Below are 25357 nucleotides of genomic sequence, written 5' to 3'. Positions count from 1 at the left end.
AGTAGTTGGGTAAAAGTCTAATTTGCCCCTAAAAAAATATCACGTGCATCACATGTGATCAATTTTGATCGAAAAACTAACAAAATTGACGAAAAGGACGAATGATGCAACACAATATCTAATTGAAGGACGACCATAACAATTTTTGGAGTTGATGGACGAAAAGTAAAGTGGGGTCTTATTTGAGAAATCATTCTTACAATTTTGCCGTGTAAACATTTTAAGGGTTGGATTGGTTTGATTTAAGTTGGATTTCTAATCCCTAACCTGCCAATCGAACCGATCTTGTTGGCTCCCAAATTTTTTGATTTAATCTAATGTAATCTGTCAATGTTGTCGAAATTATTTGACTGGTCAGTTTTGACGAATTGGTTAAGATCGTGCACATCCTCTATGAATGACTTTTTCAAAACACAACATTTATATTTGCAAGCCGCCCAACATTTATATTTGCAGGTTGGGGCGGCTTGCAAATATAAATGTATATTTGTATGTTCTTCAATTTTGGGAAAAAGCAAAAGAATTTTTTTTGTATGTAGTCATTAAGATTAAATCTATCAATCAATAAAAAAAAAGGAGCATTTTCACCCATGCAAAAGGGAGTCAAGGGTTGTTATTATTCACATAAATAGTGCATGCCCTATTAATTTTTTTGTTGGTTTTCCACCCATTGCCATGACAACCAGTATTCACATGAGATATGAGGAAAGAAATTTGTATAGAGTTTTGGTGTGGGAAGTGAAGAATAAGGCTAGGTATTTTTTTTTTAAAAATTCTGAAAATTTGGGTTTTTTTTTTTCATTTTTTCTTCAATTTTTTTGTTATTTAAATTGATTATTGACGTTATAATGACGTCAATATTAGATCAACTTGCCCATGCAAGATTTGCTTTTGAGTTTGCCCGGATTGGTAGAGCCCAACTCTTGCCTTGACAAGACTTGGGCCCTGGAAACCGAATTGGGAACCTGGGAGTCCAGACCTCTTGTTTGGACTGGGGCCTCCCGGTGAAACTGCTATAAGAAGAATACAAAAGGAATAAAATGTCCCACCCAAACCAGCCTGTGGTGGACTTATCTGTCACAACACAACGGATGGGATGGCGTTGTTTGAACGTGGATTGTCCAACCAGATTATTTTTTATGAGCATTTCTACTTCTTTTTTCGGTCATCCAAAATTAAAAATATAGAAAATATTGTAACTTAGATTAATAAACAAAAGAAATAATAAACTTGACTGGAACATTGCTAGTCCAGTCCCATTCCAACTTCTTGTGGGACCAACAATCTTCAAAGGGACTTCGATTATCGATTCGACCAAAAACAAAACAATCTTCAAAGGGACCCGCATTTTGCCACGTTGCAAAGCCTCAACTCTGTACCCGTGTGGTGTGTAACTTCAACAAGACCTCTCTCTCACTCTGCTCCCTCTGTCGACGGACAATTGCTTTGTGCTTCTTCCTTGGCTGTGTTTGAATGTAGTTTTAGCACTCTATTATACTCTCTCTCTCTCTCTCTCTAAAACAGAGTATAGCAAAGCATAAAACTTACTCGGTTTCTTTCTGTTGAAGAAAACAGAATAGAATGGCGTGTGAGCTTTGTTCTGAGTTCAATATCATTGGCTCTACGTAATTCTAGGAGCACCCCAGATCCTAAAATCTCTCTCTTTCACTCTAGAATCTCTTCTCTCTCTAGAATCTCCGAGTTGCTTGTCTGTCGTAACCCACATTTGAATTCCAAAAAGGGTAAACATTTGCATTTCACTTTTTTCTGGCTTTCTTTGGAATTTCCAACTTTTTCTATTTATGGACTTAACCACATTGGGCGGAGAAAGTTTCGGTACCCACACACCCAGGCTGTTGTTCCGTTTGGGCAATTTGATTCCGTTTTGCATTGGCTGATTCTGAATTCGCATTGTCCAGGTTTGGTTAATTCTTGTTCCCACTGAATAAGAAAGTATTGACATTTTGGAAAATAATCCTGTTTTGGTTGATTTGAATTGACTTATCTTTTTTATTTGAGATCTGGGTTCTTGAGGTTGGTGAATTTGGCATTGGGATTTTCTTAATTTGAACTGATAGTGGGGAGAAATTCCCTCATTGGGTTGTCACTGGTGAAGTTTTCTTGAATTGGGGATCTGGGTTCTTTTGAATTTGTCCAGATAGGCTTTTGTGATCTTTCGGTTTAAGTTATACTTTTTTTTTCTTGATAGGTTTTTGTTTAGAACCTGCTCTGGGTTCTCTCTCATTTCCCTAGGTTGTAGAAATAAAATAATTTTACTGGAGCCTTCTGAAGTTGTTGATTGGAGAAGTAAGTTATTGATCAGGTGATTCTGAAAATTCTGTGTGAATGCTGATTAGATTGCATGCTTAATACTGCAAAAATCACAGCCTGGAAAAATGGAAATTTGCAGTGGGAATTATTAGAGAAATTTTGCAGTGTCCTTGTCGGAATAGGGGACTGTGGAGTAGAATTATGGGCTGCATCTGCTCAAAGGCAACTTTATCCAATCAATACGTTTCTGAGAATCAACGTAGAGACAAGGAATTAAAGTCAAGCAAGTCATCAAAACTGTCAGAAGCTGCAGTTGGGGCTGATGCGACTGCACGGTTGATAACCAATCCTCACACAGAAGAGAATGCAGGGTCAACTCCTATTTCATCGGATGAAGGGGAGAAGAAGATGGTGGTTACTGAGAAACCCACAAAACCCTTCATGGAGGGTGGGGCGAGTGGGGGAAAGTTACCATCCGGGCTAACTAGGATAACTAGCGTATCAAATGGAGAAAGAGGAGCCCAAGTTGTTGCTGGATGGCCTTCTTGGCTGACTGCAGTGGCAGGTGAAGCAATCAGTGGGTGGGTGCCTCTCAAGGCAGACTCATTTGAGAAATTGGAGAAGGTTTGTTGATTTGCTTCTACATCTGATTTATGTGGTAGTTTATTATGATTTTTTATTTTTATTCCCTTGTTTAGTGATATTGGTATTACGAAACCCACATTTAAATTCTTCAGGTGTGAATATTACATGTTTTGTGTATATCTCAGATATCTTTCATTTACTTTTTACAGTAAACTTTGGCGGTTAATTTTGGAGTTGTGTTTTAAGTCTGTACCTAGAACAAATGTGCTGATTTTCTTTAACACAATGTGCACTTAGTTTCTCTTCTTTTAACTAATAATGTGCATTTAGGTTTTTGTATTATAAACTTGTTTTAGAAAACACTGAAATTGTATTGTCAGATTGATTTGCTTAAATAAGATGCATGCCTGTCGGTGTTTATAAAAGATCAATTCATATGTACCGTAGATTTTTATTTTTAAGAGTAAAGTAAACAAACATATTGCCATTTTGAAAGGAGGTAAGATACACTCAATCTTAAAAAAAACTAACCAAAATTAGTTACTTCTAATTGAGGTAGTCAGCTGCTACTACTAATGGATTCTGTCTATGCTCACTTTTGTATATACCTTGATGTAAGTTGATGGAACCAGGAGCTTGGAAACTTTTTTGTGATTTTTCCATATCTTCCTTTGCCAATGCTTTATTAACAGATTAAATTTATTCAGAACAGTCAAGTGCGTAGATAAGTACATACTTAGACACCACACACTCTTTGTTGGAGAATATTAAAGTATGGATAAGTCACTTGATGATTATGACTAAAAAAAAATGCAAATCAATCAGCAAAGAGTGTGTTCTTGATGGTTGGAGCAACTGAGCTATATGGAATTTCATGTAGCTCTCTATCAGGCTTCTTCCACCACATAGAGATGGAAAGATTGTAAAATGAAGAAATTAACAAATGAGTTTAATCAGACAAGCGTTCATACTGGGTTTGATTCTTTCGATAATTTTAAATTGGAAATTCATCAGCTGCTTGATATGAGTTTTTATCTTTTAACCCCCAGGGCCTAAACTTGATTCTCCTAGCAAATGTTTGACAATTGTATTTTCTTTTCTTGAGTTAGTGTCCACATAATGGACGTTTGTATTTTAGTTCTTTTATTTATTAATAAATTTGACTCTTCTGTGTACTGCAGATTGGACAAGGAACTTACAGCAGTGTGTACAGAGCCCGTGATCTGGATTCAAACAAAATAGTTGCACTGAAGAAGGTGCGATTTGCCAATATGGATCCAGAAAGTGTGCGTTTTATGGCGAGAGAAATTCTTATTTTGCGTAAGCTTGATCACCCCAATATCATGAAGCTTGAAGGTCTGATTACATCAAGGGTTTCGGGCAGCTTATACCTTGTATTTGAATACATGGAGCATGATCTTGCTGGGATTGCAGCACGGCCCGGGGTCAAGTTCACTGAAGCACAGGTAGTTGCTTTGCTGCTTTTGATCTCATGTATTGTGATTATGAAGACTAAGAATATAAGATGTCTCCGATTTGAGCATCAAATTAGGGAAAAGTCTCTTAAACTGACAAATTTACTATTGACTTTTACATAAGTGCAGCTGCGTATCACCGCAGACAACTGTATGTAGGTTATTTACAGTTTTAGTTACTCCAAATATATCAAGAGTTGAGGTGAGAGGACTTTAGAATATTAATAAATTGTGATAATTTAATTCACTACCTGTACTACTTTTATAGCAGGCTTTAAACAGCTTATAATTGAGAAAAGGGAAACGTAGTAAAAATAAATAAAAAAACTTGAAAAATGGTATCAGCATTATGACATTGGGGTTTGCTGACTCTGCTCTTCGCGAAACTTGTGATATATTTGATGTTGCAACCAATATTGTACATAATCATCAGGTTGTTCCTTGCATATTCTAGCATCTAAGAAGTGCAAAAAATTTCCTCTTATGGATCCAAGATACCACCTACCCAGTACCTAGAGTTGCCTCTATCAGCATCAGAAACTAGTGATGTATCATAATAGCAATAGCAGTGGAGTTCGGGATGTTAGTCTGCTGCATAAAATTGTGTTATAGTGCTTAGGCATGCACCTGAAGACAAAAATCCTCAAGAAGCTGATGCTCTTAGATTTAAAAAAACTATTTCAGTGACTAATAGAATTCAGTGTCATTTCATGAATCACCAAGTAAGAAGTGGCTGGGTTTAGATCCCAGAAAGTAATATGGTAATTGTGATAAATCAGGAACAGACGATTTGAGGGTTTCTGTGATTTCTGAGTTCCCTCCCCCCATTTTGGGAAGAGCATGCACCTCTTTGTGTGCTCACCCAAAGTTCCCAAAATGCAGCAATATTGTTTATTTTGAGGACAACCCTGAATGGTGCGTTATTGTCAATGTGATCCATTTGTATCTAATTGCAGCTGTGTTCATTTTCATGATCTTATGTTTTTTATGGTAGCAGAATGCTTGACTAATCTTTTATTGTGGTTGATATATGGTGTTTGTGCACCGTGTTGCAGATTAAATGTTACATGCAACAGCTTCTTCGTGGACTTGAGCATTGTCACAGTCATGGTATTTTGCACCGTGACATTAAGGGATCAAATCTTTTGATCGACTGTTATGGCAACCTGAAGATTGCTGACTTTGGGCTAGCAACCTTTTACCGACCCCGTCAAAAGCAGCCCCTGACAAGTCGGGTAGTAACCTTGTGGTACCGACCACCTGAACTTCTACTTGGCTCTACAGATTATGGGGTTGCTGTGGATTTGTGGAGTGCTGGTTGTATTCTTGCAGAATTGTTTGCTGGGAAGCCTATCATGCCAGGAAGAACAGAGGTATTTTCCCCAGCTTTTTGATGATATGCACACGTAAAAGATATGTTTACATATACATATGTATTTATATTTTTATATCGACTTGCTTTACATTTATTAGATGTGGCAAATATCAAGAAATTCATAATCTTCTTAATCATGGCATCTGAGATTTAAGTCTAGTCGTTCGAGAGCATGAGCTTGATTTTTGCTGATAGGAGCAAATTACTTAACCAGATTCCAATGACTGTCAGAGGATGGATGAAAGTCCGTTGTAACTTTCTAAGAATATTCTAATCGGATAAATCATTAATGGTGATTTTGTATGGTTAATCCCTTGTGCTCTAACATGGAATCTACCAGCTGTACTGATGGACCTATTCAGACGTCTTATTTGACCTTATCATTTATTGCTTATAGGTGGAGCAACTACATAAGATATTCAAACTTTGTGGGTCACCTTCTGAAGAATACTGGAAGAGATCAAAATTGCCGCATGCAACTATTTTTAAACCAACGCATCCATACAAGCGTTGTGTTGCTGAGACATTCAAGGACTTCCCTCCGTCAGCATTGGCCCTGTTAGAGGTTCTTCTAGCAGTAGAACCTGAAAGTCGTGGAACAGCTTCTTCTGCACTTCACAGTGAGGTAATCATGGGTTTTCTTTACTATTTGAAACCATGTTGCTTATGTCTATTGAATTCTGATCTTGTCAAATTGAAACAATTTGGGGTTAAGAAAATGAAAAAAACAATATTCTGTTTCTGAAATTTGGTTTTCTTTGCTGTAATTTGAAGTGCATTCTAATATATCACTAGCTGCAACTGCTAAAATGACTAGTACTTTTGAAATTAAATTTGGAACTGAAATATTAATCCTAATGGTTAGTCAAACCGAAAGCTGTTGTCCTAAATTTTCCCACATTATAATTAGTCGTGCTTATTCTGAATTTGCTAGAAAATATTGGATCTGAGCATATATATAATGAGTCTGCTGAATGGTTAATTTTGAATATGTGATTGGTGAATTTTACCCCCTGGGCTTCCTTCTAGCAGTACAGTTTATGCAATTTTCAACTAGATGATTGCTTATAGTCATCCTACATTTCTACTCTCTTTTGAGTTGGGATCTATAAGTTACCTTCCCATAATTAATTCAACTATTAGGTCAGGAAGTTAGATCTTACTTCTGAGGATATATATTTTTTCTTTTCTTTTTGCCAGTTCTTCACATCGTTGCCTCTTCCCTCTGATCCCTCAACTTTGCCTAAGTACCCACCTAGCAAGGAGTTTGATGCCAAGCTCCGAGATGAGGAAGCTAGAAGGTGAGCAATTTTCCTATTATATTAACTACTTTTCAGGTCCTTTCTTATGCAAGATCTGATTATGACATCTTTTTGTCTGTGGGGTGTCTTCTTTTTCGGTAAATAGCTAATTGCATCTTTATTAGTTTTGTTTCGTGACATATTTTTTGGACATCAGTACCAAACTGATTCGTTATCTAAAGCTCTGATGGCTTGCTGCATTAAGCTCACTTCAGAGGAGGAAGAAAGATTTCTGTTTTTGTCTCGCATGGGGGAGGCAGCTGTTTTATTGCAAAACAAAAAAAGAAAAACTGGTTTTGCTATAAAAGAAAAATAAAAGAAAACAACTCTTCCTTGTTTAAATGTGTGGTGCAAGACTGTCTGGCAAGATAATTTTTTTTCCTGTATGTGTATTTTGAGTTATTAATCTTGTTCACACTCACTTGAATGTTGCTTTGTTTATCTGAAAACCAGGCGAAGAGCATCTGGTAGTAAAGGAGGGAGTTCCAAAGAATCAAAGGCTGTGCCAGCACCAGATGCCAATTCAATACAGGTATCCTTGCCTTCAAATTCTGTGATTAAATTCATCATGTCTTTAAATACAAAACCCAAATCATTGTGATGAATTACTGATTTATGTTCTATGCTTTCTTTGTTATCTTTCCTAATCTGGAAGCGACAAGGGCAGCCTAACCCCAAAAGCATCAGTGAAAAGTACAATCCTGACGAGGATAGTGGCTCTGGCTTTCCTATTGAGCCTCCCAAAGGAGCAACATCAAATGGCTATTCCCATTCTGGCCAGTCAATGCACCCAAGTGCATTTGGATCTTCTCGGAATATGTCGCAATCTGGCCAGTCTAGGAATGGTGTGGAGAAGTCTTATATGTATCGTGGGGCAGCCCAGTCGTCCAGGTTTTCCAATTCAGCTTCGGTTCGAAGTGATTCACGATATGATGGTGTTGTAGAAGCTAGTGCAAATCCACACTGGCCGGAGGAGCGTATTAATGCCAGATATAGTCATTTAGACAACGGGGATTCCTCTGCAAAACATGATTGGTCCCACAATTTTCTGGATAGGCCAAAGTCTTCACATAAGAAGGATGAACAGCCATCAGGGAAGGAGTCTGCAACGGTAAAGGATTTTACTATTTTCATCTATCACATGCTTTATTTTGAAATTTGACTCCACTGATATCTGGAGCAAATGCTGGCCCCACCCATTAATTTGGTTTTTCACATGATGCCCTGGTCAAGTGGCTGTATGTGGGATCGTTGAATTTGTTTTCATGCAAACCATTCAAGTTATGAAATTTTTGTTTTTTATTTTTAGAAATAGGAACTCTCGTACTCTTGCTTCTGAAGCCAAAGTTTACACCATCGATGTTTCCCCATGTTTGCTTATTTGAGATCTTTGGTTAAATGTCTTGAATTGGCTCTTTTGCAGTTTACTGAGTGGTTTACCGCCCTTATAGAATTTAATCTTCAACATGAATGTGACTAAATAATTTTGCGTTTGGCATCAGGGTTATGCTACAAAGAAGAACCGGATTCACTACTCTGGACCGTTGATGCCCCCTGGAGGAAACCTTGAGGAGATGCTCAAAGAGCATGAGAAACAAATACAACATGCTGTCCGCAAAGCTCGTCTGGACAAGAACAAACCCAAGAAAGCCAACAGTGACAATGGACAAACCGAATCCCTGCTTCACCATGTAAGAAATGGCAGGTGATGACAGAGGGGAAAGTCACACTGGCTTAATTTTGAAAGCAAGAGCTCCTTTGGAACAGCATCACTCTGATATTAAAGAAATATTCCTCTCGGGAATTTGACAAATCTCACCACGGAGAAGATAAATGGGATTTATGGAGCTTCTTTGGTTTATATCACATCAGATATATATTCACTTTTTGAAGGTATGCTATCATCACTTGCTAGAGAGATTCAGAAAGATTGTTAATCTTGAATTTGAAGTAAATTAAATCCCCAGGCATCGACTCGTGATCTTCTTTGGGATGGTTTTTGTAATTGACATACCAGAAAATTGTTTCATTGCCAGATGGTGAGAGGTCTCTTTGGTGTCCAGATGCTGGAGACAAGCTGTGCACAGCCGAAACCTGATCTGCTCAATCAGCTATATTTCATTCTTTGTAAAGGCTAAGTTATATCACTAAGTCAAAGGTTTTGTGATCACAGGCCAGTATTTGTTCAAATCAATGTACAAGACAGTTCTTACTACTCCAAACCCATCAGCACAATGCTCTTTCCTTTTTCTTTTTCACATTTTTTTAGGTTTCTTTTGGAATGAAATACAAAAGTGCATATATTTAAGCAATTATAAATGACTCGAACTCTTCTTGCAGATCCTACAATGGCTTTAATGTTTTATTATTAAGGAAGTTGGTACCTACCATATTTTATCCATAATCCACGTTTCGTGCCTTGCCTTAGAATTTCTTTTGTTGGTTGAAGTATTCCCCTTTTGTTTTTGTTCTTTTTACCACTTGCTTGGTACAGCCTTATTCACATGTGTAATCAAATAAATGATTGAATTGTAATATTTTGAAGAATTGAAGTACCCAACGGGTCTATAACTCAGTGATAAGAATACTTGCCTGCAAATCAGTGTTCTCGGATTCAAACCCCAGTGGTACCTTCCCCCTCCCCCTTCCAAACTTTGATCCCCCAAAACAGGGTACTTGAAGATGAAACCTATAATAACGTCATCATCAATGAGATAGAGTTTAATATCTAAGATAACAACACCTGTTAAATGCAACATGTATAGCTTCTCCAAACTGATTTTAAAAATGGCACCTGCAACCAATGGAAGTGGCAGATCTACCACCAACCTTAACTAGTTTTGCTTCACCAAGAATCATAGTAGCTCTTATGTCTTCATCATGCATCCGAAGTTCCCTCTCCCTTCATGCTTAAGCATCTGTCACAACACAACACAACGCCTTCTCATCAACTCAGTCCCTTTCTTCCTCCAACTCACAAATGCCACAATATATAATAAAAACCTTACACATATATATATATTTCCCAGAGCTCCAACTTCTTCTTAACATATTTTTGTCCATGCTCATAAAAAACACAACAACAAAAAAAGCGAATACATTTCAGCATGAGAACCAAAACCCATATTCCAACTTTCAACTATAAGCTTCTCCTCCTTGGAGTTTTCCTTGCTTTTGTTGTCCTCTTTGTGTTCAGGTCAAGCTTTGATTCATCATCATCATCTTCTTCTTCTTCTTCTTCTTCTTCTTCCTCCAATGAAAAATCCACCATTTTGCCAAAAGTACCCTTGGATGAGAAAGAAGCCGAGGATGATGAAAGATCAACAAAATGTGACACCCCATTGACTTGCAACAAAATCCCACCCTCCCTAGCCAAAGCTCTAATCCATTACACAACCTCAACCATCACCCCACAGCAAACCCTCAAAGAAATCTCAGTCACATCAAAGGTCCTAGACAAGAAATCACCCTGCAACTTCCTCGTCTTCGGCCTAGGCCACGACAGCCTCATGTGGAGCTCCCTCAACCACGGGGGCCGCACGATTTTCCTCGAAGAGGACGAGTCGTGGATCGAGCAAATCCAACGCCGTTTCCCCATGTTGGAGTCATACCATGTCACATATGACAGCAAGGTGAACCAGGCTGACAATCTCATGGACGTTGGGAAGGGCCCCGAGTGCACAGCAGTTGGTGATCCTAGGTATAGCATGTGCCAGCTGGCACTCAAGGGCTTGCCTAGTGAGGTTTACGATATCAAATGGGATTTGATTATGGTGGATGCGCCCACAGGGTATCACGATGAAGCACCGGGACGAATGAGCGCCATATACACAGCTGGGATGATGGCTAGGAACAAGGAGGAGGGAGAGACTGATGTGTTTGTGCATGATGTGAATAGGGTTGTTGAAGATAACTTTTCCAAGGCTTTCCTTTGTGAAGGTTACATGAAAAAGCAACAAGGGAGGTTGAGGCACTTCAATATTCCTAGTCACAGGGATGGTTCCCACAGGTCCTTTTGCCCTGAGTAGTCAATTCATGTGTTTTTGCAAATTAATTCTTCATCTGTCATATTTGATTCATTGTATCTATTAATTCCATCCATTTACCCTCCATTTAGATGGAGAAAAATAACTCGGGATTTAGCTAACCCTCTGTTTGGAGGAAGGAATTGAAAGTTGCAGAGAATTATTAAATGACGGAAATAAATTTTTGTCAATTAATAATTTCAGTGTTTGAATTATGTATGTCAAATTTTGTAAATGACATAAATTACCGTGAAAACAAATTTCTGCTCAATAGAAATTGCGAAATTCATTTGAACCTGCACCACATGTAATTAAAATTGAAAATCCTGTGTATTGTACAGCAACGGGTGTCTTAGTATACCTTTCCTCTCTTTAAGAATGTAGTTGCATGATATAAATATGAATCGGGTTCCCTATCGTTTATATATAAAAAAATAATTGATTTCGTATAATCTGTTTTTATTTTATTTTATGCTTGAGTTGGATTCTTTTTAGATATTAGAGGATATTCAATACTCAAAAGGTAAAAAAGATTCGTAAATATGCAGCTAACAATTGATAATTCGTACACACCACGGCCAATTTAGAAATTATAAAAAGAAAATTGAATCATATAATTATAAATAAATAAATAGAAAGAAAAAACCTCAGTAAAAAAGAACTGGACAGCCTTTTCTTCTTTTTCTTTTTTTCATTTTGGGTCAGTTTGCAAGCTATGGATAAATCTGATTATGGGCTGCTAAAATCTTTATGGCCCAAGACGAACATAGGTGCCTTGCGCTCGGCTTCGCCATGTCAAAAATAGTATAGCCGTGCGGCTGAACTCTTTTTATTAAAAAAACACAAGTATAGCCGCCCGGCTATACTAGTTATTTGTTTTTTTTTTAAAAGGACCCTCCTGGCGCTAGCCCTTAGCCTCCGCTTTGCCGCGTGTCAAAAATAGTATAGCCGCCCGGCTATACCCTTTCGAAATGAAAAAAAGAAAATCTTTTCAAGGTTTTGTTTACTTCCAATGTATGCAAAGTTGATGAGCTGGATTTTTCTATTTTGTTTTTACTTTTGATATGATGTTTTTTTTTTTTTCATTGAACTAATATGCTGTCTAGTTGATAAACTTTCTATTTCTTTTTCTTTTTTCAAGGATACTTGAATCGGGGGCATCTTATATGTATTCGTCAGTGGCTGCTGCCATGTCTTGCAGTAATTTCTGCGGGTGAAGAGATAGAAAGTCTTGGACTGCCATCAGAAATCTGCCCTCTGCTCTTTGTCATCACAGGTTCAGGAAATGGTACATTCTATACGGCTGTCTCAAGTCCTTATGCAGTATCACTCAATTTTGTAGTGATTTTTTTAATCATAAATTACTATAACTTCTATTATCAAGAATGAAGATTGATCTGATATAATATAACTTTCTTTCCTGTAGCTTCTTCTGGTGCACAAGAGATACTCGGGATGGTAAATATTAAACTCCTGCACTGCACAAGTGTTTAGTGTAACAATGGTGCTTAAGGTAGTTTTGCTTATATAATCTCATGTTTAATTTTCAAAAGGCATTTCGAGTTCCTAATCGCCTTCTTCCACTGACCGGAAGAAATATGTGTCATGCCTTGTTGGTGTTAGTTTCATCATTCTTCAATCTGATTAGGCCAAGGATGTTGCTCAACCTACACTCACATCAAAAAGGGTCTTCCAAGTATATGGCTGTGATGTGACTAGTAAAGACATGGTTGAACACAAAGACTCCACAACACCATTTGACAAAGTGAGTTCCCTCAAAGCTCTTTTTGTGCATGTTTGTTACATGATTTTACTCAAAAACATTCGAATCGATTTCAGGCTGACTATTATGCACATCCAGAAAACTACAGCCCTGTTTTCCTTGAAAAAATTGCCCCTTATGCATCTGTAATTGGTATGTTTTACACTCTGCTATCAAACCTATTTAGATTTTTCCCATGAAAACTAGAACCCTATGTAAGCTTCTGTTTTTCCCCCCTCTGGCAGTGAATTGCATGTATTGGGAGAAACAATTTCCTAGATTATTGAGTACCAAGCAGCTTCAAGATTTAACAAGGAAAGGCTGTGGGCTTGTTTGAATCTCTGATTTCACTTGTGATATTTGGGGATCAAAAGAAATTGTAAACCAAACCACCTCAATTGACTCACCTTTCTTCAGGTAACAATATCCAATACATTCATTTATTGTTCAAAACGACACAGTTTTCTGTTTTTACAATACTTGACCAGAAACAGGACATGTTCAACCATGGTTTTTTCAGATATGATCCCTAACATGATTCATACCATCATGACATTGAAGGTGGGGGTGTGATACGCCAAGTTGTTGACAACCTTCCAACAGAAATTGCAAAAGAGGTGCACCACTTTCATCCGGGTGATGCTATTTGTACCACATTTACTAATTATTGTTTCTGTAAATGTGATACAAATAGTGTTATAGTTTCTTTAAATTTTGTCGGCACTTTGGCTTCAACAGCAGACATTACAAAGCTATCTCCAATCTTGGGAAGAGCTTGCATTGCCCATGGAAGATCACTCACCTCATTCCTGCAGAAATGTTTTGCAGGTGCATTAAGAAACTGAAGTAATTTCCACTTAAACATGGTAGTCGTTTCAGACACTGCAAGGCCAAGGTAATGTGAAATTCAATTGGATTTGAATGTGATTACACTTTCAAAACAGAACCTTAAACATATGTACGCACAAGGTTTGAAGCAAAACATGTTCCTCGAATAGTTGTGAAAGTAAAAAATAAAGTTGATATTCTCAATTTGTACAATTTGAGGCAAATTAAGATACCTTGGAGATGAACTAGTTTTCTATGGATCTCATGACACTCGACTCTGTCCAAGTTAATTACAGCAACCGAAGCTACTAACTCTACGCAAAGAACTGCATCATTTCTTGTAAAGCACAGATGTGTCAAGTTTGACGGACCTGAAAGAATTTGATCAATTCATGTTTAGTTTCTTCAAGTTTGATGGACCTGAAAGAACTTGAAGATTACAGAGGATGCAGGAAAAAGAAAAGAAAATAAGGAAATTTTCTGTTAGCAACTCGAAACTGGAAGCAAATACAATTAAAAAAACAAATGAAATAATGACAAGGAAGGAGTTTACAATTACCATTTTAGCAGAAGAAAAAAAAGGGTGAGATAACCAACTTTTGGTACTTTTTATATCCATTTAAGAAACAAAAACTTCATTGGCGTGGCTGGAGCGGCTTTTCAACATCATGAAATCGTGCCCTCTGGACTGGAAAATTCCTTGTTTGAGCAAACTAACTTGTTTGCTTTAGCAACGTCTTAATTCGCAAAGTGATCAAATCAACTCCACATGCGCCTCTTAATTGAGATGCAACCATCCTAGCAGAAATGTTTTGCAGGTGCGTTAAGAAAGTGAAGTAATTTGTACAATTTGAGGCAAAGATACCTTGGAGATGAACAAGTCTTGTATGGATCTCATGACACTCTGACTCTCTGTCCAAGTTAATTACAGCAACCGAAGCTACCAACTGCATCATTTCTTCTTCTCATATAAATTATAATTAAGCTGGATATATAAAAATTAAAGAAAATAAGTAAATATGAAGATGGTAGCAATTAAAGAATTACCATTTTAGCCCAAGGGGTGGATCAGATAGGCAGGCAGAGCCCATCATCAATTCAATCCTCCTCCATTGAAACTCGTCCGTCTTTTTTCACAAACTTGAAATTAATATTGATGTTTTGGACTTGAGACGCCTTTTTCACCCACTCCGTCTGGAACCGTTGTTCAAGAGTCCAACAAGAATAGATGCTCAATTCCCGCAGCGGGGTCTTCCAAAGGAAGTTTGGCAGTGCTTTCAGCCTATCGCAACCCCCGACTTCTAAATTCAAAAGAGATGGCATTATTGTAATTTTAGAATCCTCTTCTTCTACTCCTTCCCATTCTTCCCACTGCCCCATGGCTCGAAGTCGGAGTGTTGTCAATTTCGGAAATGAGTTTATTAATGTTTGCGGTGTTTCGCCTGTTATTCCCAAAAATTCAACTCCCACCTTTTTCACACTCTTCATCCAACCTATCTCTAAACATTCAAGGGACTGGAGTTTCCCAAGAGGAGCCAAAACCCCACAAAATGGAACAGATTATGACAGTTCATCATCCAACTGGGACACAGGGTGATACTATGGTAATTCCAGATATCCAACGACTCCAGATTTGTATGCACTTGAAAGGCATTCAGTATTTCTCCATCCTTTAAATCCGGCCCACCTCTCTCCGCATCTAGAGTTCCAAAACGATAGTCATGAAATTGTAGAGACAAATGAAGCAGGTTCTTCTTGTTCCCCAACTCTGCATTTTTAGCCTCCCTCTCATCTTTCGCTGACTTCAAGTTTTCTATAAAAAGGCTCCCTTGAAGCTCCAAGTTTCCCAAATCCCCTAATTTGAAACTTCCTTCATCATCCCCTTGAAGATACAAGCTATCTAAGATTTGCAGATTTCTTAATCTTCCAATCTCTTTTGGTATTTTTAGATCATTGCACCCCCGATTGTGAAGATGCTTTAAATTAACCAACTTTCTTAAGCTCACCGGTACTTCTCTGAGTTTAGAGCACTCAATGAGACGCAATGTTTCCAGATTGAATAAATTACCCACAGAATCGGGTAATTCTTTCAATTCCTCATTCCTACTTAAATCCAGATACCGCAAATGTACTAGTCCACCAATACTTTCGGGAACTTCTTTGATTGACTTTTGATCTAACTTTAACGTTCTAAGGCTTTTCAATTTTGAAAATAAGTCCGAGGGTAACGGAGGAAGTTTCGAAGTAAACAATAACAGAGTCCGTAATCCTTTGCAATTGTATATTGAAACAGGAAGTGAATCATTGTATGTTGAAACAGGAAATGAATCATTGTATATTGAAACAGGAAATGAATCATTGTATGTTGACATTATGTTCAAATGACGAACCTTATTATGGACTACTATGTTTTTCTCTTTGCAACTTTCCGCCACCTCCATAATAAAACATTCATTTTTGGTGAGAAACTGTACAAAGTCATGCACAATATCATGCATTTTGCAGCCTACAATATCATCACCCATTCTGTCTTTAACAAAATCTTGGAAAAAAGAACGCATCACTAAGTTATCAAAGTAATTTTGGCCTATCATTCTTTCTTTTTCCTTATTACCTTTCATACTAAGATATTCTTGTGACATCCAACACTCAATCAAATCGTTTTTCTTAAACACATAATCTTTTGGAAAAGTGGCACAATATAAAAGACAACGTCTAATTGCCGGACTCAACTCATAATAACTTAGGAATAGTGATCGAAAAACCTGTTGTTCAACTTCTTCTAACTCCCATATCTTATTATCCAAAACATCTACCCATTCTTTTCTGGTTTTCTTATATCGCATGAGACTAGCTAAGGTCTTTGCAGCAAGAGGCAAACCATTGCACTTTTTTACAATTTTTCTCCCAATATCTTCAAGCTGATCATCTCTTTCTCTATTAAAGAATGCAATTTTATTGAATAATTGCAAACAATCTTGATCACTCAAGATGTTCAAATGGATTACGTGATCAACGGTTGCTCCCATCACAGTAGCAACCGTCTCTTTTCGCGTGGTCACCAATATTCTACTGCCTATAGCACTATTTTGTAAAGCTCCCATTAATGGTTCCCAATTACTAATGGTTGGATTCCACACATCATCTAGAACAAGGAAAAACTTTTTACCACTAATATATTCATTTATACATTCCAACAAAGGTTGCAAACTAGTTGAATGAATTCGACCATCACCTTTATTTAGAACTTCAACAATGGCTTTGGCAATCTTGATCTCTTCAAAAGGGTCTGATACACAAACCCATATTCTAGTGTCAAAATGAGTTTTTATATTTTCATCATTATAGACTAACTGGGCAAAGGCAGTTTTTCCTAATCCTCCCATCCCCACAATGGGGATCACAACAAATGGGCTCTTCCCTTGTTGACTACTCTCACTTAACAACATGCTCATTAATCTATTTTTCTCCTCTTCACGACCAATTATACTAGACACTTGGACAAAAGAACAAGTTTCAACATGTTCAAGTTTCTCAGTGGCTCTAATTGTGTTCTCATGAAAGTTATAATTTTTTCTTAAATTGGCTATCTCAGTTAACTTTTCATTTATTTCCTTTATTCTCATGGCAATGTCACGACGCATAATTACCTTACCAATTGAACCAAAACAAACGCTGGGGGAAGGAATGAAGAAGCATACCTTTCTTTTTGTAAGGGCAACATTTTTACCTTCTTTCTCTTCTTCTTTCTCAATTTGGTGCTTGAGAATTTCAGTGTTCCACTCATCCAAGACGTCGTTTATGTCGTACGACACATCCTCCAGATTCTGCAGCCAGGTTCTGACGCTCTTCTCCTTCACCTGCCTCTCCTCTGCATCCTGGAGCACAGCTTGAATAGCATTGAAATGGAAGATGAGATTTTCAACTTCTCGGTCAACATTCACGACCAGCCTCACCTCTTCTTCTATCTGTTTAAGGGTGAGGGAAACCAACTGTTCTAGGACCACGGAAACGAGTGCTTCAGCCATTGATGTAATGTTGGAGTCAGAAACTGAAAGGTGGTAGAAAAACGAAAGGGACAATATGAAATCCAAATCGCACGGCTGCGAAGTATATGATTCTTGACCAAACAACCAGGAAATATGATCTAAGCAAGCAGCGCTTGAAAGCTAGTGGCAAGACTGAAAAATGCTTGGTGAAGTAATAATCCTCACTGCCATGCCAGCTCTGGTTTTTATAACAAATTTCAAGACGGTACCATTATTTTGTTTTTCCTTTTTCTTTTTATTTTACTAATTTGACCGTTTTACCATGTTACCACCAACGGTCCAATTGTTTTTAAAATGTTCCTAAGAGAATCCAGTTTTCTTCGGTCAGAGTTTATTCTCCCAATGTTTTTGATTCTCCAACTTGCAAGTTGTTTATATGTTTTTGCTCCCAATGTTAATACCAACGGTTCAATAGTTTTTTAAACGTTTAATTTTTGTCTGCTCTAATGCGGTTTTCAACTGAGCTTCTCTCTATGTTCCTGTTTCTCCAACTTCACTTGCCCCTTGTTAGATCCGCCACTGCTGCCTGTCTAGCATTTTTGTATCAAATAATTTGTACGTATTAGAGGAATGAAGGAGTTAATATGGCATGCTATGTGAATAATAAATCATCATGGTCTGTCATTCGGAAAAACTACTTACATTTACAACAAGGAGTTAATATGGCATGCTATGTGAATAATAAATCAAAAAACAAAATATGAAGGATCAAAACATTAATGTGAGGTGTATGTGTTATCTGATATGGCAAAATTTATTTTTAAAATTTTGGCATTTCTTGAATGTTTAAAAGTTAGTAGCTGTCAACGGGTCTAGTCCAATGAAAAAGAGAGAATGGAACGAGAGAATTTGTGGAAGTATTTTAATCTTTTGGCCTCCAATCATTATCTCCTCTCCTTGGTTTTTCCATGATCCTAAACTACGCCCTCAAAAATGTTGTTTAATAAAGAGGGCCTCTCTTAGTCAGATTATACACTAAAACCAACAGGCTGTGAAATCTCTGAGGACTTGTCAGAATGTGGTCTCATATGGGCATCAAAAAACCAAAGGTTCCTATTTAACACTCTCTTTTTTTTCCTGCTTTGCTTTGCAGCATAGCAAGCATCAAAATTAAACTTGCCAAATTGGTCATAAAGTTGGAGATAATTCGTCCTGATGGAGCCTATGTATTTTTCTTCCACACTCACAAGGCCCAAAAGGAAAACATGCCACTCTTGCACAAGGTAAGCTATTTCATAACATTGTTTTGCTTCATTTTATCAATTTAACACACTGTCTCTGTGGTGAATATATCCTAGCTGAAAGGGTGTCCCTATATGATTATGAGCTTATCATTACGACGTCGGGGACAATGGGAGAAGACTGCTTGCATTTGGAAAGTATGCTGGTAGAGCTGGTTTTATTGACGTCATGCATGGGTTGGGACAGAGTATGCTCCATTTCCTACATTACCCTTTAACATTTTGCTAGTGTTATTGGGTTCTGATTATCAATTTGGTGGTCAAATTATCCCGTGTATAGCCGCGCGGCTATAGTATTTTTAATAATAAAAAACCATAGTATAGCCGGGCGGATATACTCTTTTTATAATATAAAAAACCCCGCGTATAGCCGGTCGGCTATACTATTTTTATTAAAAAAAAACCCAAGTATGTCCGCTCGGCTATACTATTTATAATAAAAAAAGACCACCCCTTGGCGCCTAGCGCCGCTTCGCTACGTGTTAAAAATAGTATAGCCGCGGCTATATTATTTTTAATAATAAAAAATTGTAGAACTGCCACCGGCTGTGCTATTTATAAAAAAAAGGCCCCACCTGGTGCCTTGTGCCTGCTTTGCCATGTGTCAAAAATAGTATAGCCGGTCGGCTGTACTCGTTTTATAAAAAACACGCGTATAGCCGCCCGGCTATACTAGTTATTTTGTATTAAAAAAAAGCGCCAGGCGCCTGGGCCCAGCTTTGCCGCGTGTCAAAAGTAGTATAGCCGAACGGCTATACTATTTTTTATAATAAAAAAAGGGCTATACCCTTTGGAAAAAAAGGGGAAAATCTTTTCAAGCTTTAGTTTACTTCCAATGTATGCAAAGTTGATGAGCTAGATTTTTCTATATGTCAACACCGTTCCTTTCATTGGGGGCATCTTATATGTATTCGTCGGTGGCTGCTGCCAAGTCTGCAGTAATTTCTGCGGGTGAAGAGATAGAAAGTCTTGGACTGCCATCAGAAATCTGCCCTCTGGTCTTTGTCCTCACGGGTTCAGGAAATGGTACATTCTATGCAGAGCACAAGTTTTAGTATCACTCAATTTTGAAGTGATTTGTTTTTTATCGTAAATTACTATAACTTCTATTATCAAGAATCAAGATTTATCTGATATAATATAACTTTCTTTCCTGTAGCTTCTTCTGGTGCACAAGAGATACTTAAGTTTCTTCCTCATACTTTTGTGGATCCAAGCAGACTTTCGGAGCTATTCGGGATGGTAAATATTAAACTGCTGCACAAATGTTTCATGTAACAATGGTGCTTAAGGTAGTTTTGCTTATATAATCTCATGTTTGATTTTCAAAAGGCATTTCGAGTTCCTAATCGCCTTCTTCCACTGACCTGAAGAAATATGTGTCATGCCTTGTTGGTGTTAGTTTCATCATTCTTCAATCTGATTAGGCCAAGGATGTTGCTCAACCTACACTCGCATCAAAAGGGGTCTTCCAAGTATATGGTTGTATAGTGAGTTCCCTCAAAGCTCTTTTTGTGCATGTTTGTTACATGATTTTACTCAAAAACATTCGAATCGATTTCAGGCTGACTATTATGCAAATGCAGAAAACTACAGCCCTGTTTTCCATGAAAAAATTGCCCCTTATGCATCTGTAATTGGTATGTTTTAAACTATGCTATCAAACCTATTTAGATTTTCCCCATGAAAACTATAGTACCCTATTTAAGCTTCTGTAATTGGTATGTTTTAAACTATAGTACTCTTTCTGGTCTTTACAACGAAATTTTCGAAACCAAGGTACGAAACAAGATGTAATGTAACAATTTGATTGATAGTATAGTTCAAATTAATTTTAAAGCAGAAGTTATATCCATATCACATGTAGATACAACACAAGTCTATAGATACAAGACAAGTCAATAGAACAAAGTTCAAAACTTGAAAACAAAACTAAAATCTGATATTCAAATATGACACATCACTCTCAAAGAATCTCACCCAGTTCATCATCACAGTTAGAGACAAGTCTTCTCTTCATTGCAAACAATTCTCCCAGCAGCATGTCAACTCAATTGTTCATTGCCCATGTTTGAGAGCGGAGTTTCCTACGACCTATTGGCATGAAAGAGAAGAAACAGAAATGAGGTTCAAACATCATAAAGCAAAACCATTCATGAAGAATACATTTATTACTATTAAAAATTAAATTCTATAAAACCAACAATAATTTTCTCGTAATGCCAACCTTAATAGAACATATCTAGATCAGTGCAACATAATGTGACAAATTACACTGCAATATTACACATTACACTTCAAGTATATCCACATCAGCAGAGAACAGACGTGACAGATTAATGTCTGAAACCTGGGAAATCAAAATTGCCTCCAGATAACACACAACAGGGCAGATCACAGAAGTGCAGAAAGGCTTTTTGATGATTGGTTCTTCCAATCTGATTCCAGAGATTACAGGGTGGGGGAGGAACAATTAATCCTCATTTCTACTGGAGGGTTTAGTTTATATAAACCCCTTTTTAGTATAATGTAAATTAAAATCCATGAATGTGAAGCAGAAAAGTAGAATTCGTTTTTTAATATCATGTATATTATATATACTGTAAAGTTCAATGCTTTGTTGAGTAAAAGCATTGAACTTTAGAGCAGAAGTGTGTGTGTGTGTGTGTGTGTGTGTGTGTGGGTGTGTGCTTTAGAGCAGATATGTAACAAAAGGATTATAATTACCTGGACAAGAAGATGGCAGTCGGGCTTCCAGGGGATGGAGGATTCTGCTCCACCAATTTAACAAGTGAACCAGCTTTAGCAAGAGCATCAGGATCAGAAGCAGACAAAACTTCTACCTCTTCAAGACCGATTTGTCTCTTAATTAAATCCAGGTTCTCTCGAAGGACGTCAATCTCTCCAAATGGTAGCTTCAAGTCTAAGGCCTGAGCCCCTATTGCAACTGCCTGATCCTTCTTCATCTTCATGAAAGGCATACAAAGCTTTTGGGTTTGTCTAAAATCTTTAGTCTGACCAATTGAACTTCTCTGCAATGCCTCCATTATCACCGTGTCTGGAGCAAAAGTGCGAGTATCTCTGTCAAAATTACTTTGCAGTATCCTCAAACACTCTGCCTTCCATTCATCAAATTGCTCATTTACATATATCAAGCCAAATGGTAGCTGCACGTTTTCTGTCACCGCTGTAACTGGAGCACCCTTCTTATTGGCTTTCTTTGAACCTGACCTTTGCTTTTCATACAGCTTCCTCATTAAAACAATGGAATCTTGCAAATACTTATTGGAACTCTGGAGGGTCAGATCTGGAGCATCAGCCACAGGCCATCCTGCATTTACCACAAACCCTTCCTTCTTCAAAAGTTCCCTCCAGACATATTCTGCATAGTGTGGACAGATTGGAGTAATGAGACGCGTCTGCACATCCATAAAACGCAGCACCAATTCACGGTTCATACCCCCAGAACCACATGAAAACCTGTACTCATCCCTGGCAGCTTGAAGATCATAAAACCCAGTCTTGAGGGCTCCGCGGAACATGTAATCCCGATAATTCTGCTCAGTTCTGTTCACAGCGATATTTATCTCATTCAAAAAGACCCTGTCAGCATAAGTAGAAGGAGGACCAATTCTCAAAGAAGAGTCCGCAGCTAAAACTTCTTCCATCCATGCAATCTCTTTGGTGAGCCTTAGGATAGCAGCATTTGCAGTCTCAAATACAAAATTTGCATCATCGACACCATCTCCAGCATCAGCCAATGAGAATCGCGTGGCATCAGCAGAAAATTCCTCGATTGCCTGTCGAATGGTCTTAAAATTCCCAGTAGACTTGGACATCTTCTCAGAATTTAGCATGATGTGCCCATTGCATCTAAACCCACGAGGCCAGTGCTTTTTGGGCATAATTGCCGTGTGGTTGTAAATGCAGAAGGTCAAATGATTTTGGATTAGATCCTTGCCAGACACTCGAATATCAAATGGATACCAATATTCAAACTCCTGCTTCATCTTATTAAGAATCGATGACGAGATATCTGATGATTCAGGATATGGGCCATCACAGAAAATATATTCCCAGACCTCATCAGTCATTTGTCCAGGTTTAATTGCAGATTTGCTGGAACCATACATGTCTCCATTGTGTAAAAAGTGGGCAATGGTGTAGTAAGCCATGTAAATGGTTGAATCGGACAATGACTCAACTAGGAATTCTTCATCCCAGGGAATCCGAGTCCCAAGCCCAAAAGATCGTGAACAAGCCCACAGATTCAACCAACCCAAAGTGTGTTCAAATCCACGTCGTGTCTCGTCAGAATACAAATTCATGCTGGACAAACACTCCTCAGCCAGTTTTTTCCATTCAGGTTCCCCATATGTGATGTACCATTGATCTGTAAGAGCCACAACACACTCATCACCCGATCGTGACACCACCCGCTTCTCAGGTTCACTATACACAATTGCCTCCTTCGCCTCTATGAGCTTGCTCCTTATCAATGGTTTCACATCCTGGACTTTCCTTCCATTGAACTCTCCGACAATAAGTGTCCCATCTGTGAATCCTTTCAGGTATGTCAACCTCTTGGCTTCTGCTAGCTTATCTTTCTCATTCTGGCTTTTGATTTTCAGATCTGCACAGACCTTCTCCGCAGCCTTATTTCCGAATTCAGGAATGTTGATGATTGGGATAATCTCGAAGGGCATAACCCACTCATCCTTCACACCATATTTTTCCCTCAAAGCAGGTTTTGCTTTCAAATCATGCAAGGCCATATAATCATCAGGAGAATCAGCAGGCACACTAGTCACAATCCCAGTGCCTTTGTCTGTCAGGACAGTCAACATAGGAAGAGTATAAATAATCTGATTGATTGCTCGTGGAGACTTCAATGGAAGGCCAATCAAATCATAACCGGTGAGCTCAACCAACCAAGTAGGTTTATCTGGGACCCTAGAGTACTTCTGATAGGCAAGATTAATTGCTGCTCTCTGTGTTAGAATAAATACATCTGTTTCGTTGATTTCAAAAGCTCCATACTTCCCATCAGGCAATACCCATGCATTTGTTTGTCCGTACATGGTCTCAGGTCTCAGTGTTGCTGCAGCAAGGAACACTTTCCTTCCCTCCAACACTTTCAATTTAGACGGGAAAGGTGCCACCACCTCCATTTTGATGATGGTGTATTCTTGGGGCTGAACTCCTTCGCCAGTTGCCCTATCATGATCTGCACATGGCTGCCCATCCAATGGAGAGTATATTGTGTAACGGACATCTTTCACAATCTTACCCATGGATTTTAATTTCCTCACCTGCCACCTCACAAAGGCATCAAAAAATGGGTTCATGTCTGTAGTAATAAACGAGCGTCTCCAGTCACATCCCAATCCAAAAGCCTTGAGGTCTTCCACTGCCAATGGAGGAAAGAATGTCAACCAGTTGTACGGATTTTGGAATTTGCATATCTCACTATCAGAGAGGCCAAAACTACGCATGATTTCCCATTGGTAAGCTTGTCCACTTGATTTTGATGCAACCTTCGACTTCTTTCCCTTGAACTTATCTGGAGGTGCACCATTATTTGCATCCTCTGCTTCTGCTTCCACTTCCTGGTTCTCTTGTTCCAATTCACTGGTAAAAACTGGTGGGTTGCCAAACTTTTGAATCTCTCTTGCAAGTTTATCAGCTGACGCTTTGATGGGCATGCCAGTGCAGTGGAAAGCAAAAGGCAAAAGCACATTGGCGCCTCTTAGCCTATGGTAAGCTGCAGCAAACTCTAGCTTGGAGAGTGAGAACGCATGTCCAAGATGCAAAAAACCATTCATGTAAGGAAACGGGAAGTTCCCAAAGAACTTCTCCCCTGGTTCAGGAGGTTTTTCACAAGATTCAGCCCTGAAAACATCTTTCTCTTCCCACCACTGTCGAACCTTTGTCTCAATCTGTAGGAGATGGTCTCTCCTGGCATAGCTCTTACCACCTTCAGCTGCCATTTCTGTAATCTTACAGAAACTGCAAAAAGGAGCAACAATTTACATTAGCAAACCAGCTGTTCAAAGGCATTATCATCACAAATAATTAAAAAAAAAAAAAACATAATAGATCCCATGCAACATCAACCAGAATAAAACCAATTATCAAAAATAAATAAATATAACAGCCAGTGTGATTCATCACAAATCATACAATAACACCAAACAAGGTCTTCCATTAGAGAATCCACCGATCAATAAGCTCAAAACAAAAACAATCATAAGCAACTATTTGAAACAACAAAATTGAAAAAATGAATAAATAAAAAACTGTGAGCAATGTACCTGTGGTTCAAAATTGAATATGGTATGGCATTACCTGTGGTTCAAATTTGAGCAAGGAGAGAAGAAAAAATAGCTGGGAAGACGATGAGGAATAACTTAGCTTAGAGCATCTCCCTCCAAGGGAGATGTTA

The 25357-nt window shown here is 38.1% G+C and overlaps 3 protein-coding genes and 1 pseudogene across 11 annotated transcripts; 2 read left to right on the top strand and 2 right to left on the bottom strand.

Annotated features, from left to right (window-relative positions):
* Positions 1 to 1782: 1782 nt before the first annotated feature.
* Positions 1783 to 9346, top strand: LOC110765667 (putative serine/threonine-protein kinase At1g09600). 6 transcript variants are annotated; one of them, XM_021968851.2, is made up of 10 exons: positions 1783 to 1919; positions 2210 to 2307; positions 2411 to 2895; positions 4038 to 4322; positions 5387 to 5704; positions 6104 to 6331; positions 6907 to 7007; positions 7461 to 7539; positions 7663 to 8118; positions 8510 to 9346. In XM_021968851.2, coding segments are annotated over exons 2-10 (2160 nt in total). In that variant the 5' UTR covers positions 1783 to 1919; positions 2210 to 2306; the 3' UTR covers positions 8717 to 9346. The 6 variants fall into 6 exon arrangements, 4 of the variants coding, with proteins under 4 accessions (XP_021824543.1, XP_088110043.1, XP_021824548.1 ...); XM_088253917.1 differs by having other exon boundaries at positions 2210 to 2323; XR_002528057.2 differs by lacking the exon at positions 1783 to 1919 and having other exon boundaries at positions 1926 to 2307; positions 8510 to 8900; positions 9044 to 9346.
* A 691-nt stretch (positions 9347 to 10037) lies between these two features.
* On the top strand, positions 10038 to 11230 carry GXM3 (glucuronoxylan 4-O-methyltransferase-like protein (DUF579)). Its single transcript, XM_021968857.2, has one exon. It carries the CDS (start codon positions 10115 to 10117, stop codon positions 11033 to 11035), a length of 921 nt encoding a protein of 306 aa, XP_021824549.2. The 5' UTR covers positions 10038 to 10114; the 3' UTR covers positions 11036 to 11230.
* A 1962-nt stretch (positions 11231 to 13192) lies between these two features.
* LOC110765639 (putative disease resistance protein RGA1) lies at positions 13193 to 17852 on the bottom strand (annotated as a pseudogene). Its single transcript, XR_015835982.1, has 3 exons — positions 14182 to 17852; positions 13856 to 13993; positions 13193 to 13603 (listed from the first exon to the last, which is right to left on the bottom strand). The product of XR_015835982.1 is annotated as a putative disease resistance protein RGA1 (transcript).
* Positions 17853 to 20744: 2892 nt separating this feature from the next.
* LOC110765638 (leucine--tRNA ligase, cytoplasmic-like) lies at positions 20745 to 25357 on the bottom strand. Of its 3 annotated transcripts, none has more exons than XM_021968803.2 (3): positions 25261 to 25357; positions 21640 to 24921; positions 20745 to 21006 (listed from the first exon to the last, which is right to left on the bottom strand). In XM_021968803.2, the coding sequence occupies exons 2-3, from the start codon at positions 24900 to 24902 to the stop codon at positions 21000 to 21002; spliced, it is 3270 nt and encodes a 1089-aa protein (XP_021824495.2). In that variant the 5' UTR covers positions 24903 to 24921; positions 25261 to 25357; the 3' UTR covers positions 20745 to 20999. The 3 variants fall into 3 exon arrangements, with proteins under 3 accessions (XP_021824495.2, XP_021824494.2, XP_088103160.1); XM_021968802.2 differs by having other exon boundaries at positions 25227 to 25349; XM_088247034.1 differs by lacking the exon at positions 20745 to 21006 and having other exon boundaries at positions 21636 to 24921; positions 25227 to 25349.

The sequence above is a fragment of the Prunus avium genome, chromosome 1 (genome assembly GCF_965620075.1).
Source record: "Prunus avium chromosome 1, drPruAviu1.hap1.1, whole genome shotgun sequence".
NCBI classification, from domain to species: domain Eukaryota; kingdom Viridiplantae; phylum Streptophyta; class Magnoliopsida; order Rosales; family Rosaceae; genus Prunus; species Prunus avium.
Note: the sequence above shows the minus strand (reverse complement) of the source record. Positions and strands in the feature narration are given on the sequence as shown.

What these genes read in the sequence shown, in the direction of transcription:
- LOC110765667 (XM_021968851.2), top strand. An exon ending in CTTCTGCACTTCACAGTGAG is followed by an intron (nt 6,332 to 6,906) that starts GTAATCATGGGT and finishes TCTTTTTGCCAG; the next exon opens with TTCTTCACATCGTTGCCTCT. An exon ending in CAGATGCCAATTCAATACAG is followed by an intron (nt 7,540 to 7,662) that starts GTATCCTTGCCT and finishes CTAATCTGGAAG; the next exon opens with CGACAAGGGCAGCCTAACCC.
- GXM3 (XM_021968857.2), top strand. Translation starts at nt 10,115, where the DNA reads ATGAGAACCAAAACCCATATTCCAACTTTCAACTATAAGCTTCTCCTC.
- LOC110765638 (XM_021968803.2), bottom strand. Translation starts at nt 24,902, where the DNA reads ATGGCAGCTGAAGGTGGTAAGAGCTATGCCAGGAGAGACCATCTCCTA.